Genomic DNA, 22,438 nt, shown 5'->3' with positions numbered 1-22,438 from the left:
AACGAAGTGTTATTTTGAACACTTCGAAGAGCCAGGCATGTGCTAGAATAAAATAAGACAGACCCGTCTCTGCTCCCATGGAGCTCACTTTCTACAGGGGATCAGAGGAAACAGAGCATGGGACACAGAGGAAGGCCAGTGAAAGAGAAAGAACCGGAATAACAAAAAAAATGACCAGCGCAAAGACGCCTCCTGCAGCCACACCAGAGCAACGTTTTAACCCTGAGTGATATTTAATCCTGTAAAGCTGACTGTTTTTCTCATTGTTGGTTTCTGGTCTGCAGCACCATCTGCAGAGTGAAGAGGGGGCAGGGAGCACGGGTCACTCCTCCTTCCAGATGGACTCCTGACCCAGCCTGTCCTGCGTCAGGGACAATTTCCAGCTTTACAAAGTCAAGGCTGTTACCATTACGAGCCCTGTGATCTTTTGGTCTCTCTTTTCTCATGAGTGATGTACTGGTCATAGTAAGTGTCCCACAGGCTCTGTGGATCATGGGCTGAGGGGTCCTGGGTTGTGAGGAAGGACAGAGGGCCAGGCACCTAGATCTGAGATCAGCCGCAGCCTCGCCCATCCTGCTGGCAGGTTAAGTGGCATCTGGCTGGGCCATCAGATTCCAGAACTCGGGGTTCAGGTCTCCTCAGTGTTCTTGCCCTCCTGGCTGCAGGACAACAGTGACAAAGCCTCAGGCACGGGCCTCAGCACTGGCTTGTGGCCACACTTTGTGCAAGGCCCGGAGTGACTTCATCTAGCTGTGAGCCCTCCTCTGTGCTCTTCGCTAAAATGCTGGCCAAAGAGCTGACCAAACACTCAGGCGCATAGGCGATGCAACCCTGTGCATTTTCTTTGTAAAACCATTTGCCACAAGGCACAAGCACGGCCAGTGAGAAAGTACTTGGAACGAATAGCAGCAGTGTTTTTGCCTGGTTGAGATGCCACTGCCCAAAAGGGCTTCCTGCTCAAAGCTAAAGAAGGCTCTGCCCAGTAGCTCAAGTTCGCTCAGCTGTGGCTGTGACCACCCGGAGGAAATCCCCTCCCCTCGCCCAGGACCTCTGAGGCACCGAAGAGAGAAGAGTCAGTCTCCACGAGGATGTTCATGATACAATCCGGGGCCTGTGCTGGTTCCAAATCCTGGCTTCTCTGCCAGCCCAGGGCTCAGGGACTAAAGGTTCAGAGCTGGAGCCTTGGATCAGAGGTCCCTGCCCACTTCACAGCAACTGGCCATCCAACGTGCAGCCCTGAAAGGAAACCCTCATCTGCGTGAGCTGTTTAGATCTCCAGTTGGTCAAAAGCTACCTGCAATTTTGTTTCTGGGCTACACAGCAAATAGTCCCAACACGAGTGGGAATGTCGTGGACCAAAGTCCTCGTGTCCTTTCCTTTGGAAAGACAGCAGTTAACTAGCACCTCCAGGGCAGGCACTTCTGGGCCTCCGACCTTTGGAAGCGCTCCATCCAGAGAACTTTGCTAATTCTTACAACATCCATGTATCACACAGTTTCCTTCCTCAATGCAAGGAAGCATAACTGACACATTGACGCAGCCTCTTCAGCCACTTCATGGCAGAGATGAGCAGAAGGCAACGAAGTCAGTGTGACAGCAGAGGCTGGGCAGCTGGCAAGGCGCCTTCCCCAGTGGAAAGTGACTGAGGCCAAGTCAAGAATGAGAAGGCCACAAGCCCAGGGAGTCTTCTGTGCCTTACATTGGGCCTTTGCCTGTGGTGTTACTCTGCGTCTCTACTGAACCATGCTTGACTCCAAGGTTTTCTTCAGAACGTTGAGTCCCATTCACGCCACCATGGCACCTACCCCTGTTCTCCCCTGCCACGATCCAAATGCAGCTCCCTTGGTCATCTGAATGCTCTTACTCTCTTGATGTTCTAAGCTCTGTCCTTCCAATCCTATGCTCTGAACCTCTGGAGATCCCATTCTATTGCCTACACACCCCCTCCGTCTTTTTCATAACCTCCTCCCCTCACCATCAGGTCTTCTCCTGAGCACCTCCCGCTTCCACCAGGCCCATTCTTTCTCTCGTCACCCCCCTCCCAGGCTCTGAGCCACTCCTTCTTAGCTGCCCTCGGGGATCTCTGACTCTGCCCACCCCTTACACATCAGTGTGGTCCACCTCGTCACGGGCCTCAGCTCTGCTCCACCTGCACAAGCTCTGAGGGCTCTCATCTCTGCCCACGGCTGAGCCACTCCACTTGTGTTGGTGTCTCCCAGATCTCCATTTCTAGCCCCGCTGCTCTCCTGCTTACCAGGGCCATAGTTCCACTTACACATTAATACATCAACCTGTGTTTATAACAGAAACTGTAAACTCTACCTCTTAAAGAGCGAATTCCTCATCTTTCCTCTAAATATCATCTACGTCACATAACTCCCCTCACAGTTAATAGTATCAATCCACCCAATTGTGTAACCAGAAACTTTGACTCATTCTCTCTCTCCCTCACCTCCACATTCAATCAGTGAACCAACTAGTTCAATCTCTTCTCCCTCTGAGACGTCCCCACGCTCAGCCTCTTCTTTCTTGGATCCTGCTGTGCCATAGTTTTTGACCCTCTATTTCTCCCCTTGACTTATCGACAGCTTCAGAGCTGGTCTGGCTCTTTCCTGTCTTACCTCCTCAAATTTTTCTCCACATTATGGCAAGATTTACTTTTTAAATACAAACCCAATTATAATATTTTCCATAGCGGATATGACCATCTGTTTCTCTCTTCCGTCTCCAGCCTCATTTCCCACCTCAACCCCAAAGGTCATTCTCTGCTCTGGTCCGTCTACACTGCTTGCCGAAGGCTTCATTCCCTCTCACACCTTCCAATTCTTATTTCCAATTTTGGCTCCTTGACATGTCTTTTCTGCACTTCTCTGCCGAGTCTCCTACTCAACTGTCCCTTAAGACTTGGTGCAATCATCCCCTCTTTTTATAAGATCCTTGGCTTCATTCCCTATGCCCTCTTTATTACCTTGGGCTAAGTGAAACGTTTTTTTCCTTGTGATATAGTACAATTCTTACGCTTATATATGCATTTTGGTCTTACACACACACACACGTATTACATATGTATAACCTGTAATTTAAGGTGTTGTATCGTAATTGTTGGTTTACTCATGTGTTCCTCCCACTTCAGCTCCTTGAGGACAGAGGTCTTGCTCATTTCATCATTGTGTCCTCCCAGCACACAATATATGCTTAATTTATAATTGCTAAATTAACGCAGGTAGCCCCACAACACCTAGGATTGTCCTATATGGTATGATATTTGGTGAAAATATTTCTTTATTGATTGCTGCTTCCAATTCATGACCTCTAGGACACCACCTTAAATTTCATGCTCACAAACTAAGAGAGAATTGAGGGATATTAAGTGTAATCTGCATACATACATGTCTTGTGTCATGGGTTACAGCCCTCTCTACTGTTGGAATGAGCTCTACCTGAATGTGGTCTAAAGGAGAGCTGGCATTCAATTCTCAGGGTCAGAAGTTCCCTCCTTGGTGATTTGCCTGCTCCACCTGCCCCCTGTCTGTGTGTTTCTGCCTCACAGGCTTCATCATCCACTTACTGATAAGTTACAGGAAAAGGAACAACAAAGGGCACCTTTTGTTTCTTACTTGAGCCAACACACTGTGTAGACACTCCTGCCTTAGCCCAAGAACTTCAGAGCTGAGAGTGTTTGGAGAGAGAGGGCACGTGCAATAGCCGGAAGCCTTAGCAGAGGTGGGTTAATCTGATGCTATCAAACCAAAACACTGGGATAAACCCGGCAGGCCCAGGTAACACCCCAGAAGCTGCCTTCACCAGCAGACGTTGCAAGGCATTATAAATAAGCAGTGTCAGATAAGAATCCACATTAGCAGTCTCCAGGACTCATTTCCCTCTTGACAGCAGGATCATTTGCAGCGAGAGCAGGGCTAATTTTCAAATTACATGTGGTGGTGACACAGCAGGAAAGTGCATGCATCCTAGATGTCCCATGCAGCTTTCTGGAGACTTCTAATACCTATATCTGAGGTATCTCACCCACAGAACTGCACAGAATGGACTGATACTTATCTCCTTACACATATCAGTGAGTGGTAATAGATGCCTCAATAACAGAGAACCAAAGAGATTGGATTTTCAGGTCAGAAGGATGCTTAGAGATCATCTGTCCCAACAGCCTTATTTTACAGTAAGATGCAGAAGCTGATGTCCACAGTGCTAAAGCCATTGGTCCAAGGTCAGAGAATTTCAAACCCAAGACTACCTCCAAGAAGCCTCTGCTGAGGACTCTCATGATTTCAGTAGAATTATCAACATTCAGGACCAATGTCTACTTACCTTAGTATTTCCTCCAAAGGCAATTACTGTATTTTCCATCAATTTGCAGTTGATAGTAAATGTGCAGTGTCTTTAGTAATTTATTTTGTATTCTGGGTGAAGACTAACAGAGTCTTCCTTCTAGTGCTTTGTTATTCACTCTCAGCACCCCTCATAAACACCCTCTGTGGCCCTCAAGAAATACTGTTGACTTCTAAGAAAGCCTAGACCTTTCAAACATAAGAAAGTGAAAATTCCAGATCTTACCATTCAAGATGGTTTTCCACAAACGCAGACATGGGGCTGATCTGCACCGTGTAAGTATCATTTGCAGAGTACTCAAAGAGTCCATAGTAAGGGTTGAAGAGCTCCTGAGACAAAAGGAAGAAGAACTCTCGCGAAGGACCACTGTAGTCCAGGCTGCAAAGGAAGAAGAGGCCCAGGAAGCTCATTATGTGCGGGAGGTGGAGTACCTGTTTCTACCCAGGTGCTAAGCGTGCTCTTTCAGAGTCGGTGCTGGGGAAAGCAGAGAGTAGCCTTGGCTCTTTACAGTGGATCCCAATGGAAGTATCAATTTGCTGTAGAAAATGAGGATGCCATATTGGTTTGGGGATGTTCTTACTCTGATGGCCATGAGTAAACTCTTTTGGCAGTGTTCCTTAACCTTTTTTTGATCATGTAACACCTATTGGATAAAACACACAGCTGGGCCATTAAAAACAAGGACTTTGTTGTGGGATGCACAAAAGAATTCCTGCAACAGTGCGTGCGTGCATGCATGTGTGCATGTGTGTCAACCAAAAAGCTTCCAAATTCCTTCTGATACCCCCTCCTAGGTGGGCTTGCCCTTCACGGTTGAGATGGTTTTCCATGAAATCACTGAAATTATATGAATAATTTGGCATGTAGTTGTATTATGTGCACTCTAGGAGGAAGAATTCTTTGATTAGATACTCAGAACTGTACGCCACCTGAAAAAGTAAAGATCCAGTAGCTGAGGACTGTAGTTTTGGCTTATACTTTGACATATAATGTCAGACTCTAGCACATGCCAATAATCTTAGGCTTTTAAAGAACGCGAAACCTAAAGCTTGGTAATACCTGCAGAGAAAGGCCTCCTGGGAGGACTTGATCAGAATCACTTGGGGCAAAGGCTTAGACCACCCTGCTCCTTCTTGAGAAAAATCACCCCAAATCCGGAGGCTTAGGTTCACCCACACTGAGGTGTCTGCATAAAACCACTGGTTCCTCACCCCTCCTCTCCAACAAACGTGATGTAGAGCTTGTTTCGCTGAAGCTCCTTCCGGGAATAGGCCATCACCTGGTTGAAGGTTCCCTCCAACAAGTGGTCCCGACGAATGATGAGCCTGCGGAGGAGAAGAAGCCAAGTGGGCGCTGAGCAGCGACTCTGCAGCTCCGATGCTGGAGAGTGTTCTAGCCGAGCTGTGAGTGCCCAGGCTTACGGTCTCACTCGCCAGCCTCTCCGACGAGGCCCAGATCCCACCAGTTCAGTGACAGACTCATTTTAACACTCTTTTCAGAACATTGAAAGCACAAGGACAACACGGACACTTTCGTAATTGGATACATTCCACTCTATGGAACTACTTTTAGGATTCTTTTTGATCAATTCCAAAAAGAATCCTTTAAGTTGGATTCCTGAGTTTAGGTTCGGCTTTTCAAGATGAAAATAATAAACCCAGAAGGAAAAAAGACACAACTTTTTACTTATACTCTAATTACAAAGTTACAAAGAGGCTATGAATTTGGCTAACGAGTTAAATCTGTCCCAAGAATAAGTAAAGGGAACTATAAGATTTTTTATTTAGTTCACAATTCCTTGTTTTCTGAAAATGTTGACCATCGATTTTATACATGCCTTTGTCTGAAATCTACTGTCCTATCTCTCTCTCCTTCTCTTCTCTTCCCTTCCTTTCCTGCCTCCCTTCCACTTTCTTAACTCCCTTTCTTCTTTCTTTCCAACTTCCTTTTTTCCTTCCTCCCTTCTATGGTCATAACTGCTACCACACCATGTATCCAATCTCCAAAAAATATTACAAAGGGTAGGGGAGAAAAAGACAGAAAAATCTACCATCTGAATTCAGTGCCAAGCACTGAGCACTCACTTAATTTTCCCTGGACCCTGACCAAATCCTTTGGCTTCCAGTTTCCGGTAGAAATTGCGGAGCTTGGCCTCAAAGTCTCTCCGGTAGGGCGAAGGGGCTCTTGCGCTGGCTCTCTGCAAACCTGCAGAGGGAAGCACATGGCTGAAGGTCACCGTTTTTCATCCAAGAACAAATGGCAGAGCCATGGTAGAGGAAGGGCAGCCAGAGGCGCTCCTGTGTCCTCACACGGTTCCTCTTCAAGAAGTCGCCCTCGATTCCCATCACTCCCTCTGTTACTCTTATAATAAACAGAAATACTATAATAAGGAGAAAAATGAATTCTGATGACAACAAATATGTCTTCCACTCCATTTCAAGTTGTCTTTCTCTTAAAAATACCTTGATGAGCACATTTCTTGGCTTAATTGTACTTAAATATCTTCAACAACACAGATCAAACCAGACTAAACTTTTCCTGTAAGTTGCTATATTACAAGACATGATTGTAACTACAGTGAGGCAACTAGGACTGTAATATACGTGTATGTCGTCTTTTGCTAACTGTATTGATATTGATGCAAAAATAAACATATCTGTCCACTAGGGCCCAGAGCATTTAGGAGTTTATATTACTCTGCATCATAGAAGCAAAATTTATAATAATAATAATGATAATAATTCCTTGACTCTATATAGAAGAGAGTATTTGTATCATTTAGAGTGCTTTGTAAATGCTTTATTATGTTTACACACCTTTTAATGAAAAAGGAATGGAAAAAAGGACATTCTTCTCCAAGTTTTACGGATGGCCAGAATCATGGTTTGCTCCTTCAATAACTCTTTATTAGTTACTATATTCCAAGTATTGACTTTATAATCTAGAGAAGACTGATGCCAACAAACTCACAGAAATGAGAACATAATTACAAGTTGGGATGATTGTTACCCATGAAGGCAAGGAACTCAGTTCTTTGAGACCACAGAACATTCTGGCCAAGTTTAGGAAGGCTTCCCTGAGGAATATCTGAAGAATAAGTAGGCATGAATTAGATTGAATGAGTTAGGAAAGGCTTCTGTTTTAATTAGAAGAAGAGATGAGCTGGGAAAAGAAGAGCAATCTAGGTAGAGTGTGTGCAAAGGTCCTGTGGCAGAATGGAAAGTGGTGCTCTAGTTTATCTGGAGCACAGGGTACGAGGACAAAAGTGATGCAAAACAAGGCTTGAGAGGTGGGCAGGAGACAGATCAAACAGGATAAGGTACACTCTGTTAAGCAATTTTGCTTAATGCTAAGCAAATAGGAAGCCATTGCATGGGTGCTAACATGGTGTGACTTGAGTTATGAAAACACCAGTCTTTTTGCAGTAGAGAGAAAAAACTGGAGAGGACCATGGTGGATTCACACAGCCTAAATTGGACTAGGGTGGTATCAGCAGAGATGAGCAGTGGACAGATCGGAGATGTGTTTAGGAGAAATGGATTGGATATAGGTGGTGAGGGAGAGGTGGGTTTCAGAGTTTGTAACTGAATGGACTGTGGAGACATTCACTGAGATGGGGAACAATGGAAAAAAGACAAATTTGTGGGGAGATCATGAGCTTTGATGGCAGTACCTTTGAATGTTTGACTGGAAAGAGACATAGTTTGAGAGAGAAGAGAAAAAACCTGGGACTGAGTCTTGAGGGTGACAGGAAGTGAAAGATGAGTCTGCAAAAGTGGCCTAAGAGGTAGATGAAATGCATACAGTGGTGTCACAGAAGCTGATTGAGGGGGGACAGCAGTCGGTGATATTAAATGTAGCTGAAAGATCAGGAGAAGGCCTGAGAATTACCCACTCGACGGGGTGCCCAGAGGCCATGACGACCTTAGTAAAGAAACCTCCTCTAATGCACAGGCATGAAGGGGAGAGGGTGGGGCCAGGCTGGGGAGGTGTGTAGGATTGGTAGCGGGCATCTGAGAAAGTTTCTGCCTAATGGCTTTAATTTTCTCAGTGAAGGAAGAAGGGATATCATTTTCTAGGAGAGACACAGGGGGCTGAAGGTCTGAGGGAAGTGGAAACGTTTGAAACAGCAGTAGAGAAAACATAAGTTTACCGGAGAAACGTGGCAGAATTTTTTTTTGCATTTTCAAGGTCCATGTGAAGTGAGAGATGACTAATTCATAATTAATAATCTGCTCTATCAGGTGAATTTTCCCAAGAATACCTGACTACAGATGTAGAGGAAGAAGACAGTAAGTTTGACCAGGGGTGGCGTTCTGCACATGAAATGGAGAGGATCAGCGGGGTGTAGGGTGCTGGCAAGGATGTTACTGAAATGATGAACCGTGCCATCTATGCCGGATAGGGAGAGATGGAAAGGAAAGGAGAGGTGACCATGAACTGGAGAGTTCCTCCTGATGAGGGCAAAGAATGGAAATAGGGGGAGTAGTTGAATAAGCATGTTGGACGGAGCAGGATGCTTGAGTCAGTGATTTTAGAGATGATAACAAGGGCAGGAAGGCGGCTGTGGGAAGAAGCGGCTGAGGCGGCGGAGGAGAAGGTCACTGCAGACAAGGAAGGCCAGAAACTGGGAGGCCCGGGAACTGAATGGGTGTCCTCATGGATGCAGAAGTCATCCAGGATGACGGAAGGACTTGGGAAGGAGAGGGAGACTACGAGACAGGTGCCACAGTCCGAGAATGGGAGAAGGTTGGTAGATGACAGCAGCTAGGAGGGGAGATACAGTGCAGCGGTACAAGCGAGGAAGCATGGAGGGCACAAGCCCCACCTTTGGGCCCTGCAGCAGGTGGGGTGTGAGGGAACCAACAGCCACCACTTGAAAAGAAGTGTCTTCAGTGAAATGCCAGCCTTCAGGATACAGGTAGAACCAGATACAAGTCTGTAGGTGCAAGTGTATCTTTCTGTCCAGCAGTGACAGTATATTTTATAACATGACTTGTACTGCTGCTGGCACTACCACTAGCCTCATGGCCCCTACTACGCATGTTTCCAATAATTTATGCTTCACAAAGTACTTTGGCACAAATGTCTATGATTCATTATCACTGTAGCCCCCAGGTACATTTCATAAAGGTCTGGAAAAAATGGGAATTGTAAAATTTAACATCAAAGTCTTTGGACTACATCCTCTAAGACCCCATGGTCAGCGCTGGGAGGATAAAGAAGTAGGCACTTTGACAAGATGAATTGGATGATTGCTTGGATTCGTGGCATCAGTAATGTCTCTATGAGGAAAGTTGATTCCTTTTAGAAAAGTTATCCCGATCATGCTCATTTAACAAATAACTCTTTATACTCTCCTATCTTTCTATTTGCAAAATGATCTCTCTCCCATATAATGATGTTAAAATCACACTTTACTGCCAAAGGTTTGGACCAAACTGCAGACAGGTTATCAGGCTGGGACAATCTCTACAACAAAATGGCAGATCATCATGCAGACCAACAGCTCCCCCACATGGAAGGCTCTGCTCCCCAAAAGTCAGTCACCCTGTGCGCACTGGAAACATCTGATTGTCCTGATGTGGGCTCTGACAAAGCTCCTGGTCCTCCTTTTCCCAGGCCATGGCATCTCAGCTACGTTGGATGTCAGAGGAAGCACGCATTGGGCATTTCCTTAACAATAACATCGGTACACTTGTTTGGAGGAAGTAACAAGGAGATACTGACTTAAAAACAGATTTTAGCAATTAGCAAAACTACCTCTAAGAGACAGTTCTGAATGACACGAGTTGGAGGAGTCAAACTAACAGCTTTTTTAATTTTAGAGACCTATGGCAGTTACTTAGTGACACTAACTGAGTGAGACACCCCTTCTGAGAGACAGAGCATATTGCTAAACGCTTTCTCTTCTGAATTTCCCCACTGGCCTCAAAAGCCAAGCTTGGACTCTGACTTTAGAGATCATGAGATAGGAAGTTACTAAATTGTTCAAACTAACTTCCTTTATTTTTAAAGTTGTAAAAAGAAATTTGGGGTTACCACAGAGACTTACAACAATGTGATAACGCAAACCAAACAAATGGGGAAAAGCTCTCCAATATCTGGATCCCGCTTAGGGGTATGGATTTGACTTAAGCTAATTATCTCGATGAACCCAGGAAATAATATCTTCTTTTTTCACTAAACAGTTCAATATATATTTCCTCATTTGGAATGGAAAATACCTACAAAGAATTTTTGGATTAGGAGTAAATTCATTCTAATACATAATGAAAACTTTGGGGGAACAGTTTCACATCATGTAAGAAAACTCTTTGGCATCTTCGTGGGGACATAATGGTGGTCCCTAGTAACCATGTAACCTAGGAACCCCTTTACAATTTAACAGAAAAGTCACCAAAATTGGTCTTTGATAACATTCTGAATCATAAGGCAGAACGTTTCAGCAAGGGCTCTTCCTTTTAAATGCCTGGGGTGTATGCTTGGAATACAACAGCAATGTAGAGCAGAGGGAGGCAGACTTTTTCTGTAAAGGGCCAGACAGTAAATATTTTAGGCCTTTTGGGCCATATGGTCTCTGTCGCTCCTATTTCACTCTGTTGTTGTAGTGTGAAAGTTGTCATAGAAAATACATAAATAAACAGGTGTGGCTGGATTCCAATAAAATTTTATTTATAGACACTGAAATTTGAATTTCACATAATTTTCACGTTATGAAATAGTTTTTGTAAAAAGTTTTTTCAAACCATTTAAAAATGTAAAATGCATTCTAACTGTGGGTATTACAAAAGCAGGCGGCAATTTGTCAACACCCAATGTAGACAGTGTGCTTTCCATCAGAAAATGGAGAGGGGTGACGGGAGAGAGGACAAATCACAAGTGCCCTTCCTCCACCTCCGTCTGGTGGAAACATAGATGGCCACTTACAGGAGACAGACTGAGATGCTCAAGTTACCTGGGGAGCTCTGAGGGGAGGAACAGGGTGAACAGCGGGGGGAGAAGCTGTACCCAGGGTGGAAGGCAGCCTGCAGAGGGACGTAGGACATAATTTCTTCTTCAAAGAGACTGCAAAGTGAAAAAAAAAAGTTAGTTCTCTGTCCATGATATAGTGTTCACAGATTGGGGTGACAGCAGTTACAGTTCTCACCAGGCAACAACAGCACTTAGACTCAGATCTAGTATAAAAAGACAGGCACATCTCAGCATGCAAATTCTCAGTGTTATTTTAAACCCTAGTTAATCCTACAACAAAGTCTCCACCAAGTACTATATGTAGCTCTTGATACCCCCATTGTAAATGTAAAGAAGGCGATGGATAGCAGGTATAAGGTAGGGGGCCTACTTCAGTTGCAGCCAGTAGAATCTTCTAGAACAAATGGCAAGTGTTTCAGTCTCAGCTATAGTGGAGGAGAACTGCCCAGGGCAGCTTTTCCAACACTGTTTCAGTCTCACCTCAGCAAAATGACTAGGTCTGCATCACAGGACAACTTTTCAAGCCCATGATTACCCTCAGTCCGAATGTAATGGATTTTCTCCCTAGAATAATGTGGGAAAGAAAATAAGAATTACACACGAACTCAGAAGCTAAAGAATAAGTCCCTTTTGGATCCCTTTTTTCCTCTTCCAATATGGCTGAACAGCGATGTCCTAAGGTCCAGTGTATTCCATGGTATTTTAAGTTCGTATTGCAGGTTCCTACGATGCTCTACAAGGGACGGCCTTTCCTCAGACTCACACAGAGACAGAGGCTGAGGAGCACAACAAGGGAGATCCTCGGATAGCCAGGACAGTGGGTTGTGGAGCCGGGTAAAGAGAGCTGCTGAAGGACTGTGGGCTTAGGGTGCCTTGGAAGCTGGGAGAGGAAAGAGTGAGGGCTGTCTCTTGAGAAACCTTGTGCTTGACGGAAAATGCATAAGGCCAGGCTGGGCACAGAGAGGGCTGGCTCCCAGAACACATGAGAGTCTCCCAGGTTGGTCTGAGCACAGGCATCAATTTCTCTCTGTTTAATTACAATTCACGCATTCTGACCCTTTTCCATTACCTCCAACTCCAACCTGGCAAATTATTCCAATACGTCTCTGGATAAATAACATTTTGATCAAAGGAACTTTGTAATTTGATTCTCTGACATTCAAATATTCAAATATTACAAACACCATAGCCAAGAATCCTTCCACTGTGTGCATGCTTCAAAGAAGGTAAATTTCTGCCCTTTCTTGAAGAGATGCAGCAGAAATCTGGGAAGCCTTAAGGGTTTATTTTTTAAGATATTTAACTTTTTTTCTGTCTTTTTTGTTTAAATTCTTATTTTGACATGATTTTAGAGTCACGTGTAGTTGTAAGAAATTAATACAGAGTGATCCAGTATACCCTTTACTCAGGTTCCTCCAATGGATGATTTTCAAAAAAATCTATTTAGAAAAATACTGCAGATACAACTTTTTCCTCTCTCTGATTATAATAATGTGAATCCAAATCTTCATCATAACTTGCATTATTTTCAGGCAAAAACATAATGAACTTGACCTTTTGGTGTGGGTACATTTTAAAAATACCCTGGAACTCTGTCCCACAGGCACTGAGAACTGGGGAAGATCTCTGAAGGTGAGAATGCCATCTGCCTCTCCCACATATATCCCGCGCCCATCAGGAAAACTCCAGCGCAACACTCTCCTCAGAGCTCAGGCCAGTAGAGCCACCTGCCTCCTTGACATCTTGACATCTCTACTTGTGGCCTCAGAGACCTCAAATCTCAATATACAAAAGGAAATCCTTGACATTCTTCCTCTACTCAAGCCAGTTCCCCCTCCATCTTCCCCGTCTCAGTCCTGCTACCGTCCGATCGTTTGACACTCCAAAATTCACGTTGGCATCCTAATGCCCAATGTGACGACATTAGGAGGTGGGGCCTTTGGGAAATGATTAGGTCTTGAGCATGGAGCCCTATGAATGGGATTAGTGCCCTTATAGAAGAGACCCCACAGAGCTCCCTAGTCCCTTCTGTCATGTGAGGATACGAGAAGTCTGCGACCTGGAAGAGGGCCCTCACTATGACCATGCTGGCATGCTGATCTTGGATTCCAGCCTCCAGACTGTGAGCAATAAGTTTCTGCTGTTTATAAGCCACCTAGTCTGTGGTATTTTGTTATGGCATCCAAACTGACTAAGACAGACACCATTATCCACTAGCCTGAGGAAGCCCCACCCCTGGCTGTCATTCCCAATTCCTCTCGGCTCCTCATCGCCACATTCAAACCGTCATCAGCTTCTGTTGTTTTTGCACTCACAAGATCATCACAAGCTTCTCCCTCCTCTCCATCCATGCTCTGCCATCATCTGTACAGCCATCATCTCTCAAGTAGATTAATATCATAGCCCCGCACGTGGCCCCCTCTCTGTCTTATGCCGCACCTCTAGTCTGTCCATCCTCCACAGAGCAGCCCAAGTGGTCATTAAAAACACAAGTGCAACCATCTTTTCTTTCCTGCTGAAAACTCTTTAATGGCTTCTCAAATAAAACTGCACTTCAGATAAAATCCCAACTCTTCCCCATTGCTGACAAGGCCCCTCCCTCCACCTCGACTGTGGTCCCTCATCCCCCTCCCAGTCTACCCCTGAGCCACTCTGGACTTCTTTCATCCTTCACCTACATAAAGCTTTCCCTCCTGGGAGCCTTTACACACTCTCCCCGTCATCCTCACCTTGCATCTCGGGGACGGCTCCTTCTCACCCTTCTGGTTTCAGCGTAGTGCCACCTACCTGGGAAAGCCTTCCACGTATTCTGCCTAGGCGCTAAGTCCTCTTCCTCAGCACCAGCACATTATCCCCTATCACTGAATTCTGATCATGTCCTTCATGACCCTGACAATTCCATAGCTATATGTTTGGCTTAAAAACACAAACAAACCAAACTTGTCTATCATCTGTCTCTCTCAGTACATTATAAGTGCCATGAGAGAAGGGCCTGTGTCCGTTGTGCTTGCTACTGGACACACAATCTTGATTCAGAATGGTTGCACAGTAAAAGCACTAGTTGAAGGAAAGAATGAATGAATGAGGACTGCTACCACGACCCTTAAAGTTAACAGTGTCTTTAACCTCCGGGTTTTCTGGCTCTATCTTCCCCCTCCACGTGTGGCTTCTTTATGATTCACTGCTGTCTGCTGAGCACAGTTTTCTGAGAACGCATCCTCCAGCAACTGGTTTTGTGGACTCAAGACAGTGGATCCATGGCTTCTTGAGAATAGCAATGGCTGAACAGGGGTCACCATCCCCACTTGGGGACCACAGAGGAAGCAGTAAGTTCTTCCTCTGGGCAGGGTCCTGGGGAGAGGTGATTTTCTTTTCAACTTTCAGACCTTTAAAACAGAGCTGACTCACCCTCACATCACATCCAGGGGCAGGCAGAGGCCCCATCATAGTGAGCAGTGCCTAGCTTGCTGGTTCCCTTAAGCCTGACGCCTTGGAGAGCAAGTTCTTGCTCTTGCCATTCTGCCTTTTTAATTCCACAGCCTCTCAGTCAGTTTCTGACGTCACTGTGGGCCTTCTGTTTTTGAGGAGATATTTGGGTTCTCAACCTGGGGTCCATAGGTCCTTTAGGGTCCATTAACTGTTTGAAATGTACGCAAAGATTTATGTTTACATGTGGGGGAGAGTCTATAACAGTTTTCTTCAGATCCTTAAAGGAGTCCACAACATTAAAAAGGTTATTACTTTCTATACTAGATAATTTCCATGCTTTTTCCAATTTCAACGTGCCCTGATTCCAGGTCCCCACACATATCTGGAAAATCATAATTATACAATTCCACACTGCGACACAACCTTTAAGGTTTCTTGGGTTTTGTTATAACGTGATATTACAAAATAGGACTGAAAAGTTTACTTCCCTCTGGAAATATATTCTACTCTTTTACACAGGGGATTACTTTTTTTTTTTTACTTTTAAAATGATTTAAGTGTGACTCTAGTGTCTATAGGGAGGTCAAATTGCTCCAAAAAGTAAGCAGTGAACTCAAGTAACTTAGTGGTAGAATCAGTAACATAAAAATGTTCAAGAGCAGCAATATGTCAGAAACTTTTCAGGTAGTACAACTTCTCCGAAAATCCCCTGGAAATTCCCTTAAGTTATTATGCACTGTGAGTCAAAGAGCAGCCCACAAATAAATGACCCATATGACTGAGTGTGGCACTGCCTTCCGTGGCACAGAAACTTGGGCAGAGTTGAACGTAAGGGGACGTGACAATTACTCATGCAAAAGCTCATCTGTTCATGCTAAAAACCTTTCATTCATTCTAAAAGTAACTAGCGTTTTCTGTCTTCAAAGTAGAGGACCAGGTTCTGAGGGGGCAGAGTGGACGCAAAGACAAGGAATATATAGGTTCTGCTCCAAAGACCTTATAGTGCTGTGGGGAGACATAAGTATGTGATAGAATATGAGATAATGGAAAAATATCTCAGAGGTACAAAAGAGAATGCTGTTAAAGCAAGACAAAAGAAATACTAAAGTCTGCCTGATCACTGAATCTTTGCATTTGATTTGAGCCTTTAAAACAGGATGAGATGTCCTTAAAAGAGAAGCCATTCCAGGAAGGGTGGAGGTAGGCGAGGACACAGCCTGTTTGGTGGAGGTGGAAGACACCAGAAGGAAACAATTAATGCAGGATGGAGAGTTAGGTTAGGGCCAGCAACTGTGCTTAGAAATCTTGACTTTATTTCACACACACTGGGAGCCATGGAAGCTGTTTTGAAGGGCAGGAGTGATAGGATTTGATCTGTACTACAAGAAGGTAATTCTGGTTATAGCAGGGTGATAGGGGATATCTTCTAAGAGACCCCAGCCAAGTCCAGGAGAGAAATGATGAGGACCCAAACGTAGGCCCCGTGGCAGGGAGAAGAGAAAAGAAGGGCTGGAAGAGAGAAAGTGAGGTGGTAAATATTTAAATGTGGAGATGAAGAAGGAGGGAGGAGTTGAGAATACAGGCAGTTGGGGACATGCTGGTTCTAATTTACATAAAGTAAAAACACAGGGAAAAGAGGTGTCCATGTGGGGGTGGTAGAGAGGAAAGAACAGTGAACAATCCTTCTTGGCAGGATTAATGAAGATGTGAATAGCAAAGAGGCTATTTTCAGGTGTTGGTGATTCATTGAGGAAGCCAAAGTAGGGTATCACAGTTGTCAGCCAGACTCAAGAGAGCACCACATGGGAGGTGAGGAGTTAGAGGCAGTCAGCGGCTGCGCTCCCGCCCACCTTGCCTGATCCTTTACACACACCCCCATTTAAGCAACTCCACAACGCCCACACTGCAACCCTGCTTCCGTGATGAGGAGACGAAGGGTGGAGGATTGAATAACATGCCTCCGTCAATCAATAGTCCCTAAGTGCAGGAGCAAGAATTCAAACTCCAAGGGGACACACTTGGCTACTATTCATCACCAGCTTCTGAAATGCTGGGCAGTACACTGAAGGAGAGAGATGTTTGCATATCTTGGTGAGAAAGTGGGATTTAAGTTCAGAGAATATTTTCCCTTTTTATCACTTTGGGTGGCTATCCCTTCCAAATGAAGTGATTCAGAGTTTCTGAGACACTCATTCAAAGATGACCTTAATGGACAATAGGATTTAAGTAGTTAGAACATATATGATACTTTTTGTTTGCTTGCTTGTTTATTTTTGAATATGGTCATCTAATATCCTGTTCACAATTAAACAGGCTATTTCAAAAATAAAAATAATTTATATGGTGCTTTACATAAAAAATTTTTAAACAAAACCTATTTTGCTCCCTTTCTGTGCTTCCCTCCAAATCAATGGAAATCATTTTAGCATCATATGAATAATATGTAACCTGAAAATATGGCTATCTCTGATTGTGACACTTCTGAGAACATTAGAACCCCCTGGACTCTTCATTTTGAGTATTTAAGTTATAATTTAAATGCATGAATAAAATGCATCAAAAACTTATGCTCTCTCTCCACAGATGTGTAGCCTCACCTGGAAAACTAGCTGGAGACACCTGGAGTTACAGGGTGAGGGACAGGCCCCTACCTGAGTGCGTGGTTTCTTGCCAAGCTTGGCTGACGCTCTTGCAGCATTTCAAAAATGTTTGGCTGGCGAAGAAATGCCACAATCTTGTCATTATATGCTGAAACAGACAAAAGTGCAGAGTTGTGGTTGAGTCTGCAGCCCAGAGATAATTTCTCTGATGATTGGAAAATGGCTGCTTGATACCAGGATTAATGTAGGAGTTGGAAGGGCAGGTAGCATGCTCATCAAAAAACGTAAGCTCTTGAGGGTTTTTTCTGTGACATAATAGCATTATTATTTTTAAAAGATCAAACTAAAGGTGAACCAGATCTAAGTTAATCATCTGTAATATTCCGGGAACTTAACTGGGTGTTAACTCATCCCTGTGTGAACAGGTGAAGGAGAATAAAATAGCTCTCCCGTGAGGGGACTTCTCTCTCTTCTAACTTCTCCTGGTCATTTTGTCATAGTTATTATAGCAAAAGATTCCTTCTGAGTTGAAAGAAATCCTTTTCTAAGCACTTGACACCACCCGTGCCCATGGGTTGATTTCCCAGTAGTGACAATGGAACTTTCTAAATCCATTTAGACTTGCTCACCTCATTCCCCTTGATACAAGTGGTACGTGTTTCAGAAAGAAGTAGGTGACGTTAGGAATGAAGTCTGCGCTAACTTATCCCCATGCACACCCAGGAAGAGAGATCTAAATTAAAAACTGCACCTAACAGCAACAAAATCCATCACCTCATTTAACTATGCTCTCCTGGACCAGCTAACAAGTCACTGAATGGAGTGAAGAAGAAGGGGAATGTGGTCTGAAAGAGAGCAGAGAAGAGAGAAGACAAAGAGAGGAGGAAGGGGAAGGGAAAAGGGGCAAAGGAGAGGATGGGAGCAAAGGGTGGGGAGTAGACTATACCATAAAAGAGCAGAAAAAATACAGAATCCTCAATATTAAAGGATTCACTATAAGAAAAACAAGGCTAAGTTTTGGTTTCCAGGGTTCAAAAAGCACGATACATACCCAGTGGCAATGACTCATGTTGATGTTGGCTTCGAATAGCAGCTACTAGACTGTGTCCTGGCCTGCCCAGTAAAGAGGCTCCTCTGTTTCTAGAGACTTCTGAGGCCTAATTTCAAAATAAAATTATTAGCATTGGAAATCTGTCATCAATTTCAGATGGTCTTTTGACACCAATTTTTCAATATGAGGGGTAAAAGACCCTGACATCACCTAAATTAAAGAAGCAATGAAGATACAATCTTCAAAGTGATGGAAAATGGGCAAGTTTTAAAAAATTGACTAAGTAGAATGGTTGATGTGCTATATTATGGTTTTTAAGAAAGTAATTGTGCCAAATGTCATGAATGTAAATCAAATTAATACACAGAATAGACCAAGAAACATTTCTTTTCATAGATATGTTAAAAAGATAAATGCTAGATAAATATTATTAGTAAAGGTAGGTTTATAACCCTCATGTCCAAAAGGTAGCACTAAACTTCAAAACTGAACGTAGAATGGACTTGCTCTCTCAAACAGCACTTGTTTCACTTGAGTGGCCATTCTTTGTGTAGTGCCTGTTACTCCATTCTCTAGGCTGGTGACTCTTCATAAAACTCTGCAAGATAAGCATTATCAATCCTAGTTTAAAAAAGGGGAAACTGAGGATCAGAGAAAATTAAGTTTTTCTAAAATTCTCAACTCTAAGAGATAGAACCAGGATTCTAACTAATGCTTGACTGCAAAGCAATCGCTTGCTGCTCTCATACTACTCGCGTGCATCCAGTATCTTCATTTTGGTTGGGCATTTTGACCAAACTTCACATAATAAATAACTTGCTTAGTTTAAAACTGATATTTGTGATAATGAATTTAGCTCAAGTTTAAATTTTAACAAATCCCCTAGTTTCTAGAGCATGACAACGAGCTTTTTACCCTGATTCCATATACATGTTGTTCCTTAAGGACTCCTGCAGAGTAAGCTATTTCAACTGGGGCACTCGAGATTTTCCACATTGAAGTGCATTCACCAGATATATGGGGTTTTGGATAGAGTATGACTTATTTTATGATATTTGGCAAAGAATACTAAAATAGGCTTTAAAAATATTTAAGAATTTTGAAGATTACTTTGTAAGATACCTATAAAGAGCCCAAACATCCAGACAAAAAAAGGAAAGAAAATTTTGCCTCTGAGACCAGCCTACAATTCATTCACACAGAATTCAGGAGAGGTGATGGGCACGTATGCTATAAGGTCCAGAAAGGCCAGGTCAACCTCAAAGTGATCACTTAAGACCAGGCCATGTGTGATACTGCAGATGACAAAGTAGGACAGATTACTTAGGGCTTCCTAATTAAAGACACGGTCATTGCTGGTTTTCCTCTGGGTCCTACTTCCACACTTCAGACAGACAAGAATAACATCGTTTTCATGCAGAGACGTGCTACCAGTTCACTATCTGTATGTGGCAGTCTTTGAACTGCTCTTCTGGAAGTAGTAGGGATGCAGATCTATCCTTTTTCTCTCTTGGTCCTTGTTTTTGCCCATGGCTTACTTCAGGGACAAGAGACTAGATTCTATGCACTTTGGAGGACTTCTCACTTTGATGTCACAGCATTCAGCTCTGTTCAGCTGGTGTAGCCAGACACCAAGATTTAAGCTGTCCTTCTGCAACAACACTTTCCAGTCTCAATTAAATGGTTACAATGCAAAGTGATAAAAGAAAGGTTTGCTGATTATTAAAATATGCAATGTTGCATCTCCTTGGTTCTCATTTTTCTCCATGAATTAGTCAATATATAAAACCTTTCTGGGACTGAAATGACATGGCTCTTTTCCTTGGAGGGAATTGTGTCAGTCTGCCTTAATGTGTGTTTAGAATATTTTTGATGCTGTAAAGACAGGATTCTCAAAGACCACTCAGTTGAAGATTATCTAAGTGATGAGTTACAGAGAGAAACTGGGGAAGCAGACAGATCTGAGAGCAGACCTCACGAAGGCTTGGCTCTGCACTGAACTCTGCGACGCCTGCTGTCACACCCCGAGCAAAGGTGTCTAATGGTCGGTGGGTTACCCTGAAATGAATAGGGCTTTGAAACAGGAAGAGGCTCACTTCTCTTCCTGGCTGTCATGGGGAATTCTTGTGCTGGAGGTATGCTTTATGGAAAATAGTGCCTACCTGTGAGGTCACGTGCTCACTGGTAAAAACTAAGCCAGACTGAAAAATTTCAGAAACCAGATGAATGCCAGCTACCTGAAGGTAAATGACTGACTGAGGAATAAGCTTCAAGCCGACTATGAGCGAAACAGAAGAAATAACACAGGTAGGGAGAGGTAGGGCTTGTGGGGTCCCTGCACCACAGAAACATCTGCCAAGGGTAAAGGAGGTGATTACAAAGTGGTACTGGATGGCCTACAGACGAGAGCGGGAGGACGGGAGGCTTAGATAGAAATGTTCTCTTCCAACTAGGGGCTAGGAATTTATGGTAATGGAGACAATTTCAGGGAGTGCTGGAGAAGATTCTGAGAGTCTCAGATTGGGCTAGAATTTAATATATACTAGGATCCTTGCAGCCCGGAAGTGGTACTAAATGGTCCATCCTGAAGAATGTCTCGTATCAGCTGAGTGACTGATTTGGATCTCACTGCAAACTTGGATTTTGCCATTTAAAACCAAAATTATATGACTCATTAAATTCCCTGGCATTGGATGCATTTTGTCCTATTGAGTTTCTCAGGGGCGTGTGTGTGTGTATGTGTGTCTGTGTGTGTGTGTGTATGTGAGAGAGAGAGAGAGACAGAGACAGAGAGAGAGATAGAAACAGAGAGAAGAGAGACCCTAGTGGTCTGCTGCGCCCCTGACATGCTAGGACTATTCTCTGACTGGGTAAACTCCAGCTTGTAGTAGGGACTACTTTTAGAATTTCTTTTCCTTTTGATTTTGAGATAGCTTTAATCACAATTGCAAATGCGAAAACTTCAAACATTAGCTCTCCAGACAAAACAAAATAGATATGCTCAGAAAATAGTTTTCAGTGACTGGTAAACAAGCTTCTCTTCTGTGTTGCAATTTAGAAATGTAAATTGGCGGTTTTTTAAGCTGTGATGGAAAATTATAGGTTTTAGACTGAATTTGGGTTAATAATCAGCTAACACTCTCCTTGAAAATGCTGGGGACTCGATGATAAAAAACATTAGCAAGTTCAGAGGAAAGGCCCAAATGATTCATTTCTAGATTCCTTTTGTATTCTAAAAATGGATCATTAACAAAGTTTTCAGAATTATCTTAAGGAAATAAAAATGAGAGACCTACGTTTGGGTTGTTCGACATATTTATAACAGTAAAAAGTGGGCAATAAGCATAATGTACAAAGAAAGCCTTGAGATAAATTAGGGTAGATCCACAGGATAGAATATTATAGAAGAATTTAATGGCATGGAAACTGTCCACAAGGTCCTGTAATAGTAAATTGGAATAGAGAACCACAGACAACATGATTCAGTTTTTATTTCTATGTGTACCAGGGAGTGTCTCCAGATGAGGGATTTTAACTTCTTTTCCACCTGTGTCCGTGTTTTCTATACTCATTACATACCAGTTATCATTAAAAAGTTTATAGGTGTCTGAATTTTACAAACTTCCAACCAAAACTTTAAGCAAGCATAGGTTCCGTGGAATCAAGAGGAAAATTACCAGTTTTAAGAAGCAAGGCAGAAAAGTCACCCTCCCCAAAGACAAGCTTCCTGAATGACGACTTCTTGTGGCATCAGAGCTAATGAAACGACTTTTGTCATCAGAGAAGTTCCTGCAAAGAATGACTAAGAGTGACTTCTGCTTTTAAAGTGAAAAGTCAGTTTCTCTTCCCTGTCAGAGTCTGGCCTTTTCCTGAGGCCATTACTGTTAAGCTTTTTTGTGTGTACCCTTTCAGAAATTTCCCATGACAAATGATTTTCTAACTTGACCAAGATAAGGCAGTGAAAAAGAAATGAAAACTATGCTTTCTGTTACCTTTCCTTGTTAATGTTAATTTATTTTGCGAATTGCAGTTTAAA

At 43.4% G+C, this 22,438-nt stretch overlaps 1 protein-coding gene across 1 annotated transcript in view; it reads right to left on the bottom strand.

Moving 5' to 3' along the window:
* HECW1 (HECT, C2 and WW domain containing E3 ubiquitin protein ligase 1) overlaps window positions 1-22,438 on the bottom strand; it is a 404,461-nt gene that overhangs the window by 42,679 nt on the left and 339,344 nt on the right. Inside the window, exons 16-22 of the mRNA XM_014793615.2 lie at window positions 18,403-18,508; window positions 17,403-17,499; window positions 11,803-11,886; window positions 11,306-11,415; window positions 6,432-6,552; window positions 5,559-5,672; window positions 4,573-4,725 (exon numbers count right to left, since the gene is read on the bottom strand). Of these exons, the coding sequence (XP_014649101.2) occupies window positions 4,573-4,725; window positions 5,559-5,672; window positions 6,432-6,552; window positions 11,306-11,415; window positions 11,803-11,886; window positions 17,403-17,499; window positions 18,403-18,508 (785 nt within the window). The remainder of the gene's footprint in view (window positions 1-4,572; window positions 4,726-5,558; window positions 5,673-6,431; window positions 6,553-11,305; window positions 11,416-11,802; window positions 11,887-17,402; window positions 17,500-18,402; window positions 18,509-22,438) is intronic.

This window comes from Ceratotherium simum, chromosome 1 (genome assembly GCF_057802395.1).
Source record: "Ceratotherium simum simum isolate JZ-2026a chromosome 1, ASM5780239v1, whole genome shotgun sequence".
NCBI classification, from domain to species: Eukaryota; Metazoa; Chordata; class Mammalia; order Perissodactyla; family Rhinocerotidae; genus Ceratotherium; species Ceratotherium simum.
The sequence above is the reverse complement of the archived record's forward strand: the minus strand, read 5'-3'. Positions and strand labels throughout refer to the sequence as shown.